The sequence below is a fragment of the Cryptomeria japonica genome, chromosome 5 (genome assembly GCF_030272615.1).
Source record: "Cryptomeria japonica chromosome 5, Sugi_1.0, whole genome shotgun sequence".
Classification (NCBI taxonomy): Eukaryota; Viridiplantae; Streptophyta; class Pinopsida; order Cupressales; family Cupressaceae; genus Cryptomeria; species Cryptomeria japonica.
Genome location: NC_081409.1, coordinates 467,327,391 through 467,341,986, shown reverse-complemented (window position 1 = coordinate 467,341,986; position 14,596 = coordinate 467,327,391). Strand labels below are relative to the sequence as shown.

The 14,596-nt window shown below is 39.1% G+C and overlaps 1 protein-coding gene and 1 long non-coding RNA gene across 2 annotated transcripts; one reads left to right on the top strand and one right to left on the bottom strand.

Annotated features, from left to right (window-relative positions):
• The first annotated feature begins 465 nt into the window (after positions 1-465).
• Positions 466-1,896, top strand: LOC131875950 (uncharacterized). The gene has a single exon (XM_059220689.1). It carries the CDS (start codon positions 466-468, stop codon positions 1,894-1,896), a length of 1,431 nt encoding a protein of 476 aa, XP_059076672.1.
• Positions 1,897-9,421: 7,525 nt separating this feature from the next.
• On the bottom strand, positions 9,422-10,211 carry LOC131050035 (uncharacterized). Its single transcript, XR_009106833.2, has 2 exons — positions 10,163-10,211; positions 9,422-9,888 (listed from the first exon to the last, which is right to left on the bottom strand). It is a non-coding gene; the product is annotated as an uncharacterized LOC131050035 (long non-coding RNA).
• Between the last annotated feature and the right edge of the window lie 4,385 nt (positions 10,212-14,596).

Sequence of the window (14,596 nt, the reverse complement as noted above, 5' to 3'; positions counted from 1 at the left end):
GCTCGATTTCTGTTCTCTGTCGACTGTGCGCGGGAGGGGGGTTTTTGTCTGAGTTTGGGGCGAAGCTGGGGCCTGGTTGGCCTTTCTTGCGAGTTCATTTTCCTTTGCTGCGCGCTGGAGGAGTCCTTTGCTCGCCGTTTGGGTGTGGTCGGGTGTTTTCTCTGCAACGGGTGGTGTGGTGGCGAGTTGTGGTGTGTCTTTTCTCAGTAAGTGCTATCTTCTGGCAAGATCAGTGGGGGGCTTTGTGTGTGGGCTGCGGAGAGTAGGGTTTGGTGCGGCGCCAGTAGATTTTTCGGGCTGAGTGGTGCCTCGATTGGGGGTGGAGCTACCTTTTACCCATCTTTCTTGATTTTGGAGGGCTGTAGTTTGGTGCCCGAGGGATTTTGCCTTGCCTTGCGCAGGGTGCTGCCTGTGCTTTCTCGTCCCGGGGGCTTGCATGCCCACTTGAGCTCTTGTCTTGGGTTCATGTCTCAAGGGGATTCTTCTAGGGGTGGACCTGGGATGGATTTCCGGCTGGCCTTTGGATCTAAACCGTCGACACTGGGGACAAAGGTTTTTGATAATAATCTTTTTGCTTCAGACCAGGAGATGAATAGTTCTGGACTGTCTGGAGGACCTAGAGTTACAAAAATTAATGGATGTTTGGAAAGATGTAAGGAGAGACTGAAGCTGGTTATCCCGATGGAGTTGTTGGCGGATGATATTGAGTATTATTCGAAGCACTCCTTTTATTGCAAGTTTATGGGTTTAAGGATCTCGTTGCAATTTTTGGAATCTTGGGCTCAGAGGACTTGGCAGCCGGAAGGAGAAATGGAGATTAGACTCCTAGCTAATAATTACTTTATGGTTTCATTTGATTGCATGGCCGATCGGAATAGGATCTTTGAGGGGGGTCCTTATTTCTATAACCAAGTGGGTTTGTTTATGAAGCCGTGGCATGCGGGTTTCAATCCGACTGAGGAACTCCCGAGTAGGGTTCCAGTGTGGGTTCGTCTGCCATGGTTTCCTATAGAATGTTGGCGTGAGGATGTCCTTCATTTGGTGGCTTCACTGCTTGGTAAACCAGTTGGGTCTTCGCAACAGACGCAGTTTAAAAAGGTAATGACTTTTGCCCGTGTTTGTGTAGAAATTGATTTAAGCATGCCATTGCCAGATTCTGTGGAGGTGAGTGCAGGATCATATACATGGGTGCAACAGATAGACTATGAAACTTTACCTTTTCGGTGTCGATTTTGTCATGAGTATGGTCACTTGCAGCGTAGGTGCCCTAAGGCTAAGCCAGTAGGGACCCATTCTGGTCAATCTCATCGCAACTCACCTGGGGTGGACAAGGGGAAGGGGTCTATTCCAGGTGATGAAATGGCTGAGGATGGATTTATTCCTGTCAAAGCTCGCAACAGAAATCGGGGGCAGAAGAGGACTTTGGGGGAGCGGCAGGATGATGTTTCTTTTAACAGGTTTGAGGTGTTGGATGATCTCAACCAACAAGAAGTGAATCCCGGTTTGATGGACTTGGATCAAGGAGCTTTGGGTTTAGGAAAGAATGGGCCTCCTTTGGAGGTTATTCAGGTTGGGCAGGAATCGGGAGTTGGGCAGATGGACTTGGATCAGCAGTTGATTGTTTCGGCTGGACCGGATACTGTGCATGAGATTTTGACAAAGGGGGGAGAGGGTTCTCCCTTGCCTATAAAGACTGGTGGGGAAGTTGGAAAGAGCTCCAATTCCTCTTCGCGCTTGGGTATTTTGCAAAAGGATCTAAAGAAAGGGGTCGGGGAGAAGAACCCCAAGCTGGGTAGGAAAAAGGATTTAGAAAAGATTAAGTCAACTGGGGAGACTCTGGTGGAGTCAGGGGCAGTTAAGCCCCTGGATTCTCACTTCTTGTGTACCCAGAAATGATTGTTATATCTTGGAATGTGCGGGGCTTGAACAGTGGCCCTCGACAAAAAGCTGTTCGTGATTTGGTTAGGAATCAATCTCCGGATGTTCTTTTTCTTCAGGAAACTAAGCTTTCCGTGGAGAGTATGGTGAATATGGTACCTAAGTTGTGGAAGTATGGTGAGTGTCAGTGTGTTGGAGCTCATGGTGCGTCTGGGGGGGTGGCTTGCTTATGGAATCCACAGAGGATTAGCCCTCTCTGGTGGTTGTCTTCAAGATCGGCTGTTTCGTTGGTGGCCTCTTGCTCGGTGACTGGAGAATGTATTCTCCTCTCGAATTTGTATGCACCTGTTGAGTATCAGGGTAAACAGCTTCTTTGGTCTCATCTTCGATATGTTCGTAGCCTGGCTCCTTTCCACCCATGGATTCTGGCTGGGGATTTCAACGCTATTGTGGAGTTGTCTGAGAAAAGGGGTGGAATTGCTCGATTGGAGCCTTCTGCTTTGCTTCTCAGGGATAGCATTTCTGATCTAAATCTTATGGATGTTCAACCCAGTAATGGTCGTTTCACTTGGAATAATAGGCGAACTGGGGAAGACTGTGTTGCTGAGAGGCTTGACCGGTTCTTGGTCTCTTGTTACTGGGTTGGTGACTTATGGTCTACCTCCTCTGAAATCTTGGATTGGAGGGGTTCGGACCACTGGCCTATCAAGCTTAGCATCATCTCTGCTCGTGCTCCTCGTTCTCCTTCCTTCAAATTCCAGCTTATGTGGTTATGGGACACTACTCTTTTCGACCAAGTGGGTGTGTGGTGGAGGATTGGTAGACCTGCTTTTGGTACTGCAATGTATATCTTTGCTAAGCTTCTCCAATTTGTCAAGTATCAGCTTAAAAGGTGGAATCGTTGGTGTTTTGGCAATATTTTTCATGATAAAGCTGTTGCCCAAGAAGAGTTAAATAATGTTACTAGACTGATTCGGGAGATTGGGGTTACGGAGGATCTTTTGAAAGAAGAGGCTAGAACTTTGAAGGTGGTAGAGGAATGTGAGTTACGTGAGGAGATATATTGGAAGCAAAAGGCTCGGATTGACTAGTTGCAGGAAGGGGACAAAAATACTGCTTTTTTCTTTAACTCTGTGAAGGCTAGGAGGCATGGTAACTCTATTTCTGTGCTAGTAAATGACAGAGGGGACCGTATTGTCTCGTTTCAGGAAATCATGACTGAAGCTTCTCAGTATTTTGCTGCTCTTTTTAAAGAGGATTCTCATGGAGGTTCGGTTGAGGAGGAACAGGTTCTTTCGTGTGTCCCTCAATTGGTCTCCAGGGAGGCGAATGAGGATCTGATGAGGGAGATTTCTCTAGAGGAGCTGGAGGAGATTGTGTTTCAGATTAAGAGGGGTAAAGCTCCTAGCCCGAATGGCTTCCCAATAGAGTTTTTTCAAGAGTTCTGGGAAATCATAAAGTTGGACCTTCTAGCAGTTGTTCAGGAATCCCAGAGGAACAAGCAGATGTTGCGTGCTCTTAATTCCACTTTCATTGCCCTCATTCCCAAGTGTGAAGGTGCGGATAGGTTAACTCAGTTTAGGCCTATCTCCCTTTGCAATGTGGCTTATAAGATTATTGCGAAATTAATGGTAGAGAGACTGAAGAAATGGCTTAAAGTGTTGATCTTGGAGGAACAAAGTGGGTTTGTTGCTGGGCGACAAATTTTGGATGGGGTTGTTATTGCCACTGAGACCATCCACTCTATGGCCTGCTCCAAGGAGAAGACTATGTTTATTAAATTGGATATGGCTAAGGCCTATGATAGGGTTAGATGGTCCTTCCTTCGGAAGATCCTTCGTGCTTTTGGATTTTGTGCTGAATGGATCCAATGGGTTATGAGTTGTGTTACGTCAGTATCCTTCTCAGTACTGATAAATGGAGATCACTCTGAACTTTTTGGAGCTTCTCGGGGTCTTCGCCAAGGAGACCCTCTATCCCCGTACCTATTTCTTCTTTTTGCTGAAGGTCTTGGGCGGTTGCTGAGAAGAAATGTTGGGTTAGGCAACATTCAGGGTTGGCATTGGGGGGGAGACTTGCCTCCGCAGTCCCATTTACAGTTTGTGGATGACACTGCCTTGATAGGGATGGCTACTGTTAGGGAAGCTACTTTTTTGAGACAGTTGTTGGATGTTTACTTGGTGGCTTCGGGGCAATTGATCAATGAAGATAAGTCTTCCATCTTCTTCTTCAATACCCCTGCCCCCATTCAGAGAAGAATTGCTAACATTTTGAGATTTCAGATAGGGGCTCTCCCTTTTATGTATTTAGGCATTCCAATTTCTGTTGGTCGTCTTCCCAAGGGTTCTTGGCAGAATATCATTGATAAGTTTCGGGTGAAAGTTAATCATTGGACTCATAGATGGTTGTCTTTTGCTGGAAGGGTTCAGCTTCTCAAATCTGTTGTTCAAGCTCTCCCTATTTACAGGTGTATGCTTCAAGTGGCTCTGGTTGGGTTTCTTAAGGAGTTGGACTCTCTTGAGATACAGTTTTTATGGGCTGGATGCTTGTCGTCCTCCAAGTGGAGCCTGGTCAAGTGGGAAGAGGTGTGTAGTCCTAAGCAGTATGGTGGTTTGGGACTTCGTCAATCTTCTCTGTTTGGAGTGGCTGTGGCTGCTAAGCTTTTCTGGCGTTGGTGTGTGGAGCAGGATCAGGTGTGGGCCAGGATAATATCTCATAAGTATTTCCCTGGCGTTCCTCAGCATGATCTCCTTAGATATCCTCTTGAAGGGAAAGGGTCGGTGATTTGGAGTACTCTTCAGAGGGGTGCAAAGCTTATTAAGGCGGGTTTATTCTGGATTTGCCGGCAGGGTTCTAAAGCTCTCTTTTGGTCTGACTCTTGGGATGGTTTCCCTCCGCTTATCTCTCAATTTCCTCACCTGATTCTGTTGAGCCAAAGTTTTCTTGCGGTTGGCTGGTCTCGTGTGAGTGACTTCAAGTCCTTTTCTTCTTATGGGCGGTTGGAGAAGGCTTGTTGGAAGGATCCCACCCAGTGGCCGGTTGTGGGTGAGGAGGAAGGCAAGGCCGAGCTTAACGCAATTCTTTCTAGTAGGCGTTTTTGTTCTCTACGGGAAGAGGATATTATTGCTTGGGCTCATAATCCCAAGGGGAGTTATTCTGTTGCTTGGGGCTACCAGGTGTTGTTGGATCAAAAGCTGGCTAGGGCTGAGGTTCAGTGGTGAAAGAGGGTGTGGAGTAAGCTATCATGGCCTAAATGTAATTGTTTTGTTTGGACTTTAGCGTGGAATAGGTGCTTGACCTGGGATAACATTCGTAAGCGGGGTTTCCAGGGGCCTTCAGTTTGTGTTCTCTGTGGAAAGGCGGAAGAGGAATCCTCTCACTTGTTCTTCCGTTGTCCCTTTGTTGTTCAACTTTGGCATTGGTGGTGGGAGGTTTGGAAGAAACCGTGTGTTCATGCTTCTTCTTTGGTGGAGTTCTGGGATAGTATGGGTAGACCCCCCTCGTCGGCCTCCTTTTTGCAGGAAGTCTGGTATGCAGGCCCTACTTTTCTTCTTTGGCAGACCTGGTTGGAGCGGAATCGTAGAGTTTTCCGTGGTGTTAATTTGGTGGTTCAGCAGGTGTGGATCCGTATATTAGGTATGATACAGGAGTCGGTTGGGGCCAAGTGCGAAGTGTCCTTCCCCCTGGGGAAAGAGGATGCTGAGTTGGTGGATAGATTGGGAATTCAGGGGAGACATTTTTCTTCTAAGGGTTCCAAGAGAGGCAGACTTGGGGCCGAGAGGATGCAACGGCTGGGGAGATGGCTTCCCCCGCCAAATGGAGTCTTGAAGATCAATTCGGATGGATCTTCTAGAGGTAACCCTGGGCCTGCTGGGATTGGTGGGGTTGGCAGAGATTCAAGGGGTTCAGTGATTTTTATTTTCTCTATTCATGAGGGGGAGAAGACGGTCAATCTCATGGAGGGCTTGGCGATTCTTTATGCTGTGGAACGGGCCCTTGCTTTGGGATGGCATAAGGTTATTTGTGAGGCTGATTCACAAATCTTGATTAATCTGTTGAATGAGAGAAAGATGTCGGATATTAATTGGCAGTTGGCTTCAGTTGTTCAAAGTATTCTTCAGGTTTGCTCCAGGATGGAGGCGGTTTCTTTTGTTCATATCCCGAGGGAGTGGAATCGGGTTGCTGACTGTTTGGCTAAATGGGCTTCTAAGCATGATACTGGTTGGAAGATTGAGGAGTGGGGGCAGGTCTCCCCTGAGTTACGTCAGGACTTAGATAGAGTCCTTGAAGAGGATAAAAAGATATTGGAAGATAGTTGATTTTGTTCTTGTTCCTGCTTTGGTGTTCCTTTGGTCTTCTGGGGCTTGTCCCTTGGTTTTGTTGTAATTCTCTCTTCTGATTTTTAATAAAGTTTTTACCCCTTTTTTAAAAAAAAAACAAAAAATTGCAAAGTAAAGCTAAAACACATTATTATGGAAGTGAACAAATCATAGTAAAGAAAGAGAAATGAATTCAATATATAAAGGTTCTATTAGAAAAAAAGGACTTGGAAAATGATTTCCTAGGCGATTCGAGATAAATCATAAAATTATTTTATTATGAATGGCACAGTGCTTCGTTGCATTTACACACAAAACACACTTTTTCTTATCCAGTTAGTTTGACTTGATTAATGCTTGAATTTATTTTGAATCAATAAAATTATCCCTAAGAGTAGTGAAAGAATATCTTTGGGTGTTGACATCAATGATCTTAACCAATAAAGGCTAACAAAATCTGGTCTAATAGGCCCTGAGGATTCAAGCCATCATGTTGGTGGTTTTATCTTGAGTTAGTAATTAATACATTACAAGTGAGAAGTGGTCACCATGCCTAGAAAATACTTTTATAGGGTGCTTGGAACTGAATTTTCTTATATTTTTCTTTATTCTTTTGTTGTATTGCATATTTAATTTCACAATTGATTTCTTGAATGCTTAGTAGTTAGGATAAATGTAGATGATAGGGTGGGTAATTGAAGAACTATGCATGGTATGAAAAAGTTTGGTTTGTTTCAAATATTACCTTCTTCTTGATGTTTGATTTGCATTTATCTTTGCAGAGCTCTCTCGCTGATCTCCCACTCAAGAACTTCTACAGATACTTTGCTCCAACAAAGGTGATCTATTCTGTAATTGCAACATATCAAGGTTACGTAGAGCTAGAGGGTGTATTATAAGAATTTCCTTTTATATAAGTTGACTTTTCTCAATTTTTATGGAGAATGATTTAGTGGTAAAAGTTCATTGATAAATGGACCAACTACATGGTTTTCAAACACGCCCTTGTCTAAAACACTGACCATGAATTTGGATGTTTCTGAGCCATGGCTTGTTGAGCCTGTAATTGCCATGTATGTGCAGAATTTGATTGTTTGTAGCTTTTGGATTTTTGTATAACTGGGCATTTGGGAAATGATCATTTCTGTAAAATTTAGTTGTATTCTTGATCATTGTTAATTTCCAAGTTAATATGTTCTGCTTGTACAGTCATGATCTGGATAATATTGTTCTTAAGAATCTTGGAGATGTAAGAATTACAGGTTGTATTTGAGCTAGAGGCCATTGTTTTAACTGGTAAGTTTTGATGTCATATATGTATGTCTGGACTAATATGCTTGGTAAGTTTTTTGTGAGGGTTATTTCTGTTTAATTACTAATTGAGATAATGAAATTAGCATCTCAACAAACTTGTTCTATTTGAGGAGGCCATTTCTCAGAAAAAGACCATGACCCTCCTCGAGGTCTTCAATTACTTCTGGGAATGAAGCAGAAACAACATATGGTTGACACTATTGTAATGGCTAGTTTAGGCCATTGACAACTAAAAGATGCTCTAGGTGTGTGGACCCTAAGTCTTTCACCTGGAAGATCCCTAGACCTCTACACTTTAGAAGGACCACATGAAGGAACTGAGGAAGATCCTATGAAAAATCTTATAGTAATTGATGACTTAGGTGCATAGTTACTTTGCCTTGAAGTGGTAAGAAAGAAGGGGAAAGAGAAGGGAAATTTACTTAGTGCTACTGGTGATATTGATGATAATGGTCACGCAGAAGAAGGAGAGCAGGTGCCCTCTTTTATTTGTCTATGAAAAATTTAATCCAAGAAAAGTTATTCCTTTTTATTTGGATCTTCAGAATATAATATTTTTGGGGGCATCTCTTTTCAAGTCTAGCAAAAAAGTTGCTATTTATAAAACCAAAGTCAAATGTAGTAACGAAGTGTTCTTTATACTGAATACTTTGATTCAGATGAAGCAGAAAGGATGGAAGAAAGGACTACTGAAATGGGCATCTGGTTTAATCAGTGGAGAAGGAACAAGGACTCAGATGTAAGATATTTATAAAACATGAGTGAAGATGGCTTGGTACATTTTTTAGTTCTTTTAATAATCAATTACAAAGACTTCTAGATTAACAGTTGTAAGGAGAAAAACGAACATGAATAAAATCTTCTTGCATTTTGGCTAGCAACCGTTCAGGGAATATGTTGTATCTTTGGTATATAAATGTAGTTGTCAGAAATTGTGGGTATGGGGGCAGGGATCAAGTACACATTGCTAATGTGGAGTTTTATAGTAACTATGATTTTAATTGACCAGGGTCTATTGTAAATGACATAAAGTTATAATGACTCAACTTCTTTCAAACTTGTCTCCAAGGTCTATTGTAAATCAAATAAAGATGACTAAACTATTTTCAAACTTGTCCATCTTTAAAAACTTTGAACCTCTTACTGATCCTATATATTTGTAAAAAAATTATGAGAATAAAAAAAATTACTGGACACTGGTCACTATACAATATGTTGAATCGATATGCCTTAAAATTTAAAACATGCTATCAATAGTGTACTTTTTTGCATGCCATGATTTCAAAAATTGCATAATGTTGTTCTAACTTTCACTGATAATTAACAAAAAAATTGAACACCTTACCTCTCATTTTGATTTGATATGCTACTAAAGATCATTTCCTTGATAACATGCTAATGTTTTAAATTATTCAGAAGTTAGTAACCAACTCTTTCTATGTATCTACAGTTGATTAAATAGTCTTGAGTCTCAAATTTAGCTTCCTATATGTGCGCAATGGAAATGTTTTGTGCACTTGATTCTCATTCATTATTTTAGCTTTGAAAAATAGAAGAACAGGATAAACAATCAGTTGTAGTGTCTTATATTGTTTTAATTCAAAGTTTAAGAATAAAATTTTATTTCTTATTTTCTCATAGTAAATCCTATCTCAGTAAGGACGAAAAATTTAGAAGTTGCATGTAAAATATTAAATCAAGTTTTAAAATCAATTTTAATAATATTTTTGATATCGCACTGTAAGCTATTTCCTTGATAACTTGTTAGTGTTTTGATTTATTTCAATGATTAGTATTATTGATTGAAATAACCAAAGATAGGAGGATAAGCCATAACCTATGAACATAACTAGATATCAATAGGTGAATGTAGCAACAATAAGAGAAAATAAGGGAAAAAAAAGAAAGGATTGAGCATGGTGTGTTTATTACCACTGATTGACCATTGTGAATTTAGCTCTTCTAACAAATTTCTCTTTGCACCTATTGCCGAAATGCTTTTGTTAATTTCCTAGATATAATAAAATCAACCTAAATAAATAAGCAGTCATGGTGGTGTGTATCATGACTAAGAGAAAACCTTCACAAAAATCCTACTGTAAATCAGTTGTAAGCTTCCATCTTAATGTGACTTCATAGTAAAAGATATCGATGGAATATATGGTGGAGTTATTGCTCTCGTTGCTTTCAAGGGCCTGAGTTGGTAATAAAATAAAAGAAATTTAACTTTCATCGACTTTGATAGATGCTCCCCTCAATAAAACCAGAAAATGCGTTGGTTTCTGAGACATTGCATGTCTTAAGTTGAATTTGGCAGATATGGAAGGAAATGTGCCCTCCGTTAAAGCAATATTTGAGCCATGAGTCACAAGAATGCCTACTCGGAATGAAAGCATTAACAATGCCACATATTAGACAACATAATGTTATAAAAATGAACCAAGACCTAAATTCCATTTCAATTTGTAGAAGAAGAAACCTAGCTTGTCCTAGCTATTTATTCTTTATGGTTTCAAATATCTATTAGTAGAACACCAAGGTACAGTTCAATAATAGTGATCAAAGGTTGTTCAAGACAGTGAACTTCAAACGGTCCATAAAGATGTAAGAAAAAGTGATTCATCATTACCAGAGTAGCCATTTATACATACCTAGGTCTGAGATGGGAATGGAAAGATAAGGATGCCACATCAAGCTTCTACAAAGTCAAAGAATAGGGCACAATCAACACAGCTGAATAGGTCACGATCACAGTCAATATGGACAACAACCACCACTAAATCACAATGATATGCATCAAAGACAAAATATAAGGAAGACTGTAATAAATAGATTTATGATATAGTTTGGTCTCCATTGCACACCTAGGAGTAGCAAGGGGATATTATATTGTTAAAGAAGCTTTAAAAGACAGTCCCATACCATAAGCATATGAAAACAGGGAAATAGCTCGGCTAAGAGTAATTTTTCAGAAGATAAGCAAGATGACTATAATCTCATGTTTCACCTCTACACATTCAAGAGTCCTTATACATGCATCTTTTGTGATTCTTCTTCACTGATCTTAAATGCTCTTAAGACTGTGTTTTGTAGCTTAGGGACTACAAATCTGTGTATAACTATTCATACTAAAGAAAAGGCCACAACCTTGATATAGGTATGGTGGTGCAACAATGCCATTATGATGGAACATCTAATAAGAGACGAGTTCTCTACTCAAACCCTCTTTCTGAAGATCCAAAGATAGTTTTAATCTAGCAAGACTGTGAAAAATGAAACAAACACCTAAAGATTTGGATGGGCCACTAAGCATCCATGAAACCCCCAAAAACCCCAATCGTATTCAGTAAACCCATATGCATGTAATGAACCATGATCTTTTGAAATAATATTCAGATGGAAATAATAATGAAAACAACTCATGACTCACAAGTCTAACAATAAGTTACCGTGCACATAAAATATTTAGATTCATGAAATGTTTGGAGTCATGCCTTTGTCAAACTCCTTAATTTCTGCCTATAAACTCTTGAAACTGACCCATCTCATAGATCTAATGCCTCCACGTTCCTCCAACTGCTATTCTCGCAGGATATCTCCCCTGAAGCTCATTGTTTCCTCTTCAATCATCTGTTGTTTGATTGAAACTCTTGATTTTGGCGACCATTGGAGAACTGAAAAGAGGAACTAGGGGTTTCTTTGCAAATATCAGTGCAATGTTCCTTGATAATAGCTCAATTTCTAGCCACGGGTTCTAACTGAAGTTAGAGATAATGAACTCAAACAAATGTATACTTACCTCCCAAACATACTTTGAGAATCACGAGCTCCTTCACAAAAAAATCTCGTCTACTCACTTTTGAATAAATTAAAACTAGTATACCTATATTTTAAAAAATCTATGTAAAATACGCCGAGAGATATCTGTTTTAAGGAGCACAATATTTTGAATTCTAAGTTAACTCTAACACTAAACATAAATCTAAATGAATCCTAATCCTAATTGAGCAATAATCCTTACCCTATATATATGCAAAAACTCAAATTTGACTACACTTCTATAGATTTTGCTAACAAAACTTAAAATCAACTAATCAATTAATTAACCATCCTAAAGATCAAACTCAACTTCAACTTCAACTTCTGCTATGTTAGTCACATTTACACCTACTATGAATCAAATTTGAGGTGAAGGTCAACCCTACAAAGTAACCTTCACCACCCATTAACATTGAGATATGTTTAAGTATTACTGACATAACTTTAAATAATTATGCCATCCCAACTCATCTATAAATTAGACAATAGATTCTTTACCTACATTAAAATAATAACCAATTACTTTTATTCATTACAATAAAGAAAAGACACATAAGAAAACAAAAAAATAAAACACTCTAATTATAATTGACCCTCAAACCTAATAGAATATAGATTTGCAATTTTCACAATTAAAAAACAAATTAATCCTAAATTAATCATTTTATCAGTCACATGGGTATTACACATAAGAAAATAAAATATAATATTTAAACAAAAAAAATTCCGTCGGTACAAGGCTAAGAACAAAAATGTTGAATCAATAAACCGGGTATTTTAAAATGGGCACGTCACATTCTCTAAAATGTTTCGGACTACAAAAGGTAAAACCCTAAATTACATCAATTTTTCCATCACTTGACCAAAATACCCTAACATCTCCTTCTGGTAAGACCTATACTTGCCAAACAGAGTTTCAATAGCACTAATTGTTGTATATTTACGCCTGACGTTCATGTTGTCTACCTCAAACTCTGTTGTTCTTCTCTCGTCTCCCAACAGAAACAAGGTTTGAAAACAAAACTAATGTTACACTAATTTTATCAACCGCTCTAAATATTTTGTTTATATTTTGTTTGAATACAGGTGAAGATGAGTGTCATACACATCTCAACTCGTGGACACAATATGCCAAAAATATGACAAATATGACATAGAAAAACACATGTGCAACAAATTTATGGACACGATGCCTTCTTCAGGCAATTCAAGAAATTCCCCACCTTTGGTATCACCTCCCTGCACGATTCAAGAAATTCATATTTTAACAAGAAAACAATAACCAAATACAAAGTCTACCGAAATTTAAAATATTTACATACACCTGCAGTTGACACCAAAACTTGTTATATAGATCCATTTTCTGTTGAAGCTGCATTTAAAATAAATATTTCAGAACTGTTTAGACATTTTATACAGCAAAGCTTGCACTAAGAACAATCTTTACACGAGTCCATTAGAATTATCTCATTCTAAAATTTAGTCAAATGCTAGACAAACAGAAATAAAAGGAACCCACGGAGTCTACAAACCTTTCTATGAATCATTATATCTTTTCAGGAGAGAAATTACTGTGCTTTTACCACAACACTATTGTAGATTTTCTGAAAAAGACTCACCGTTAAGAACACCAACTCCTAAAGAGATAAAATATAGGGAGAGAAGAGGACACCACTCTTCCATTATGTTGCCATGCAAATGTAACGCCCCAGAATGGTTTGCTCATTATTCAATTCCACTAACACAACAGAGCCGTTACATTTGTAACCACTGTAAATGAGTGAAGAAATGTGGCAACATTTGCAATACTAACTACTATAAGTCATCTTTTTCATGCAAAAATATGTAACACCCCATGGTGGTATGTAATGGGCTACAAAATGTAACGCCAGAGGGTGATCTGCAATGTGCTACAAAATTGGATTAAGTGGCATTTTTCTCCTGTACACCGTTACTCAAATCCACCAACGTAGCTGACAGCTATTGAAGTAGAGCCGCCTTAACCATTATATTTTGTTTGCATGAGTTGTTGGACGTGTAAAAGACTATGATTTAATAAAGATTATTTAAACAGGCATGAGATCGTCAAATTTTTCTCGAAAGCATTTTGTGTTTACGGACAACTTTGATCTCATTGTAGATCGCCTCTCGGCGAAACTAGACGAAAACTATTGCAGATCTACTGCCAATATAAATAAAAAATAACAATTGATTTTATTCAAATTTCTGATATGCATATTTGACAAAATTGAGAATAAGAATTTAAATATACATATTAGACAAAACTGAGAATAAGAATTTAATATTGTAAATATCCTACAGGTGGATATTTCACAAAGCTTAGTAGCATTTGTAGCTTACTTCCATTGTCCTTGTCAAGACCCGCTCACATCTCAGCAGTCATGGCATCGACAACCTCTTTCGACAGAATCTAATTGTGTAGCAGAGGCCTTCTAAAAAAGCTCAAGAATAGCCACATCCTGAATACAACTATTCTCATTGCGAATTAACTGCCTTTTAATGCGAATACAACACAAGATGGTGCTACGGTTGCTCCTGCTACAGTAAAATAAACCCGATTCCCTCTTGTGTTCTAGACACACGAAACGACACTCCTCGCACTACAATAACTATAAACTATTCTCCATAAATATAGAATAATATTGTTCAAATCCTCCTATCAACCTATTCCAAGATCCTCTCACAACTCCATACCATTACATTGACCGAAAAATCCTTATCATCCCATGGACTGACCAAAAAAGATATGATTTTCCCTACTACGGATCAAGATCGCCTGATACCTATCCTAGTAGCTCTATTGACTTGCAAATCTAATGCAATATGCAGGGCAGAGATCATCACCATTCTCCTCCAAAACAACAAAAAAAGAAAGTATATAACTAACATGCCCATATAAACTTCGGGGTAGCATCTGTGTTTACAACAACAGGAAAAATATCACACCTGAACATTGACATTCCTTTATGAATTGTTCTGTTTTTTCCTTCTCTTGCTCGTGATAAAAAAATTTATATTTCCCACCTTTCAAAAGGATAAAAAATGGTGCATTTATAGTCCTTAATCTCCTCCATTTTCTAATTTTAATCTATTATCAGTTTCCTGTATGTTGCATATTACTGGTTTCTTGTGATAAATTCCATCCCCTGTGGTTACATTTTCTATTCTAGGATGCTCAACAATTAATGTTTTTCGAGCAATTAGGGTCGAATTAAATACTCTGGTAATCAGGTATCAATAGTACC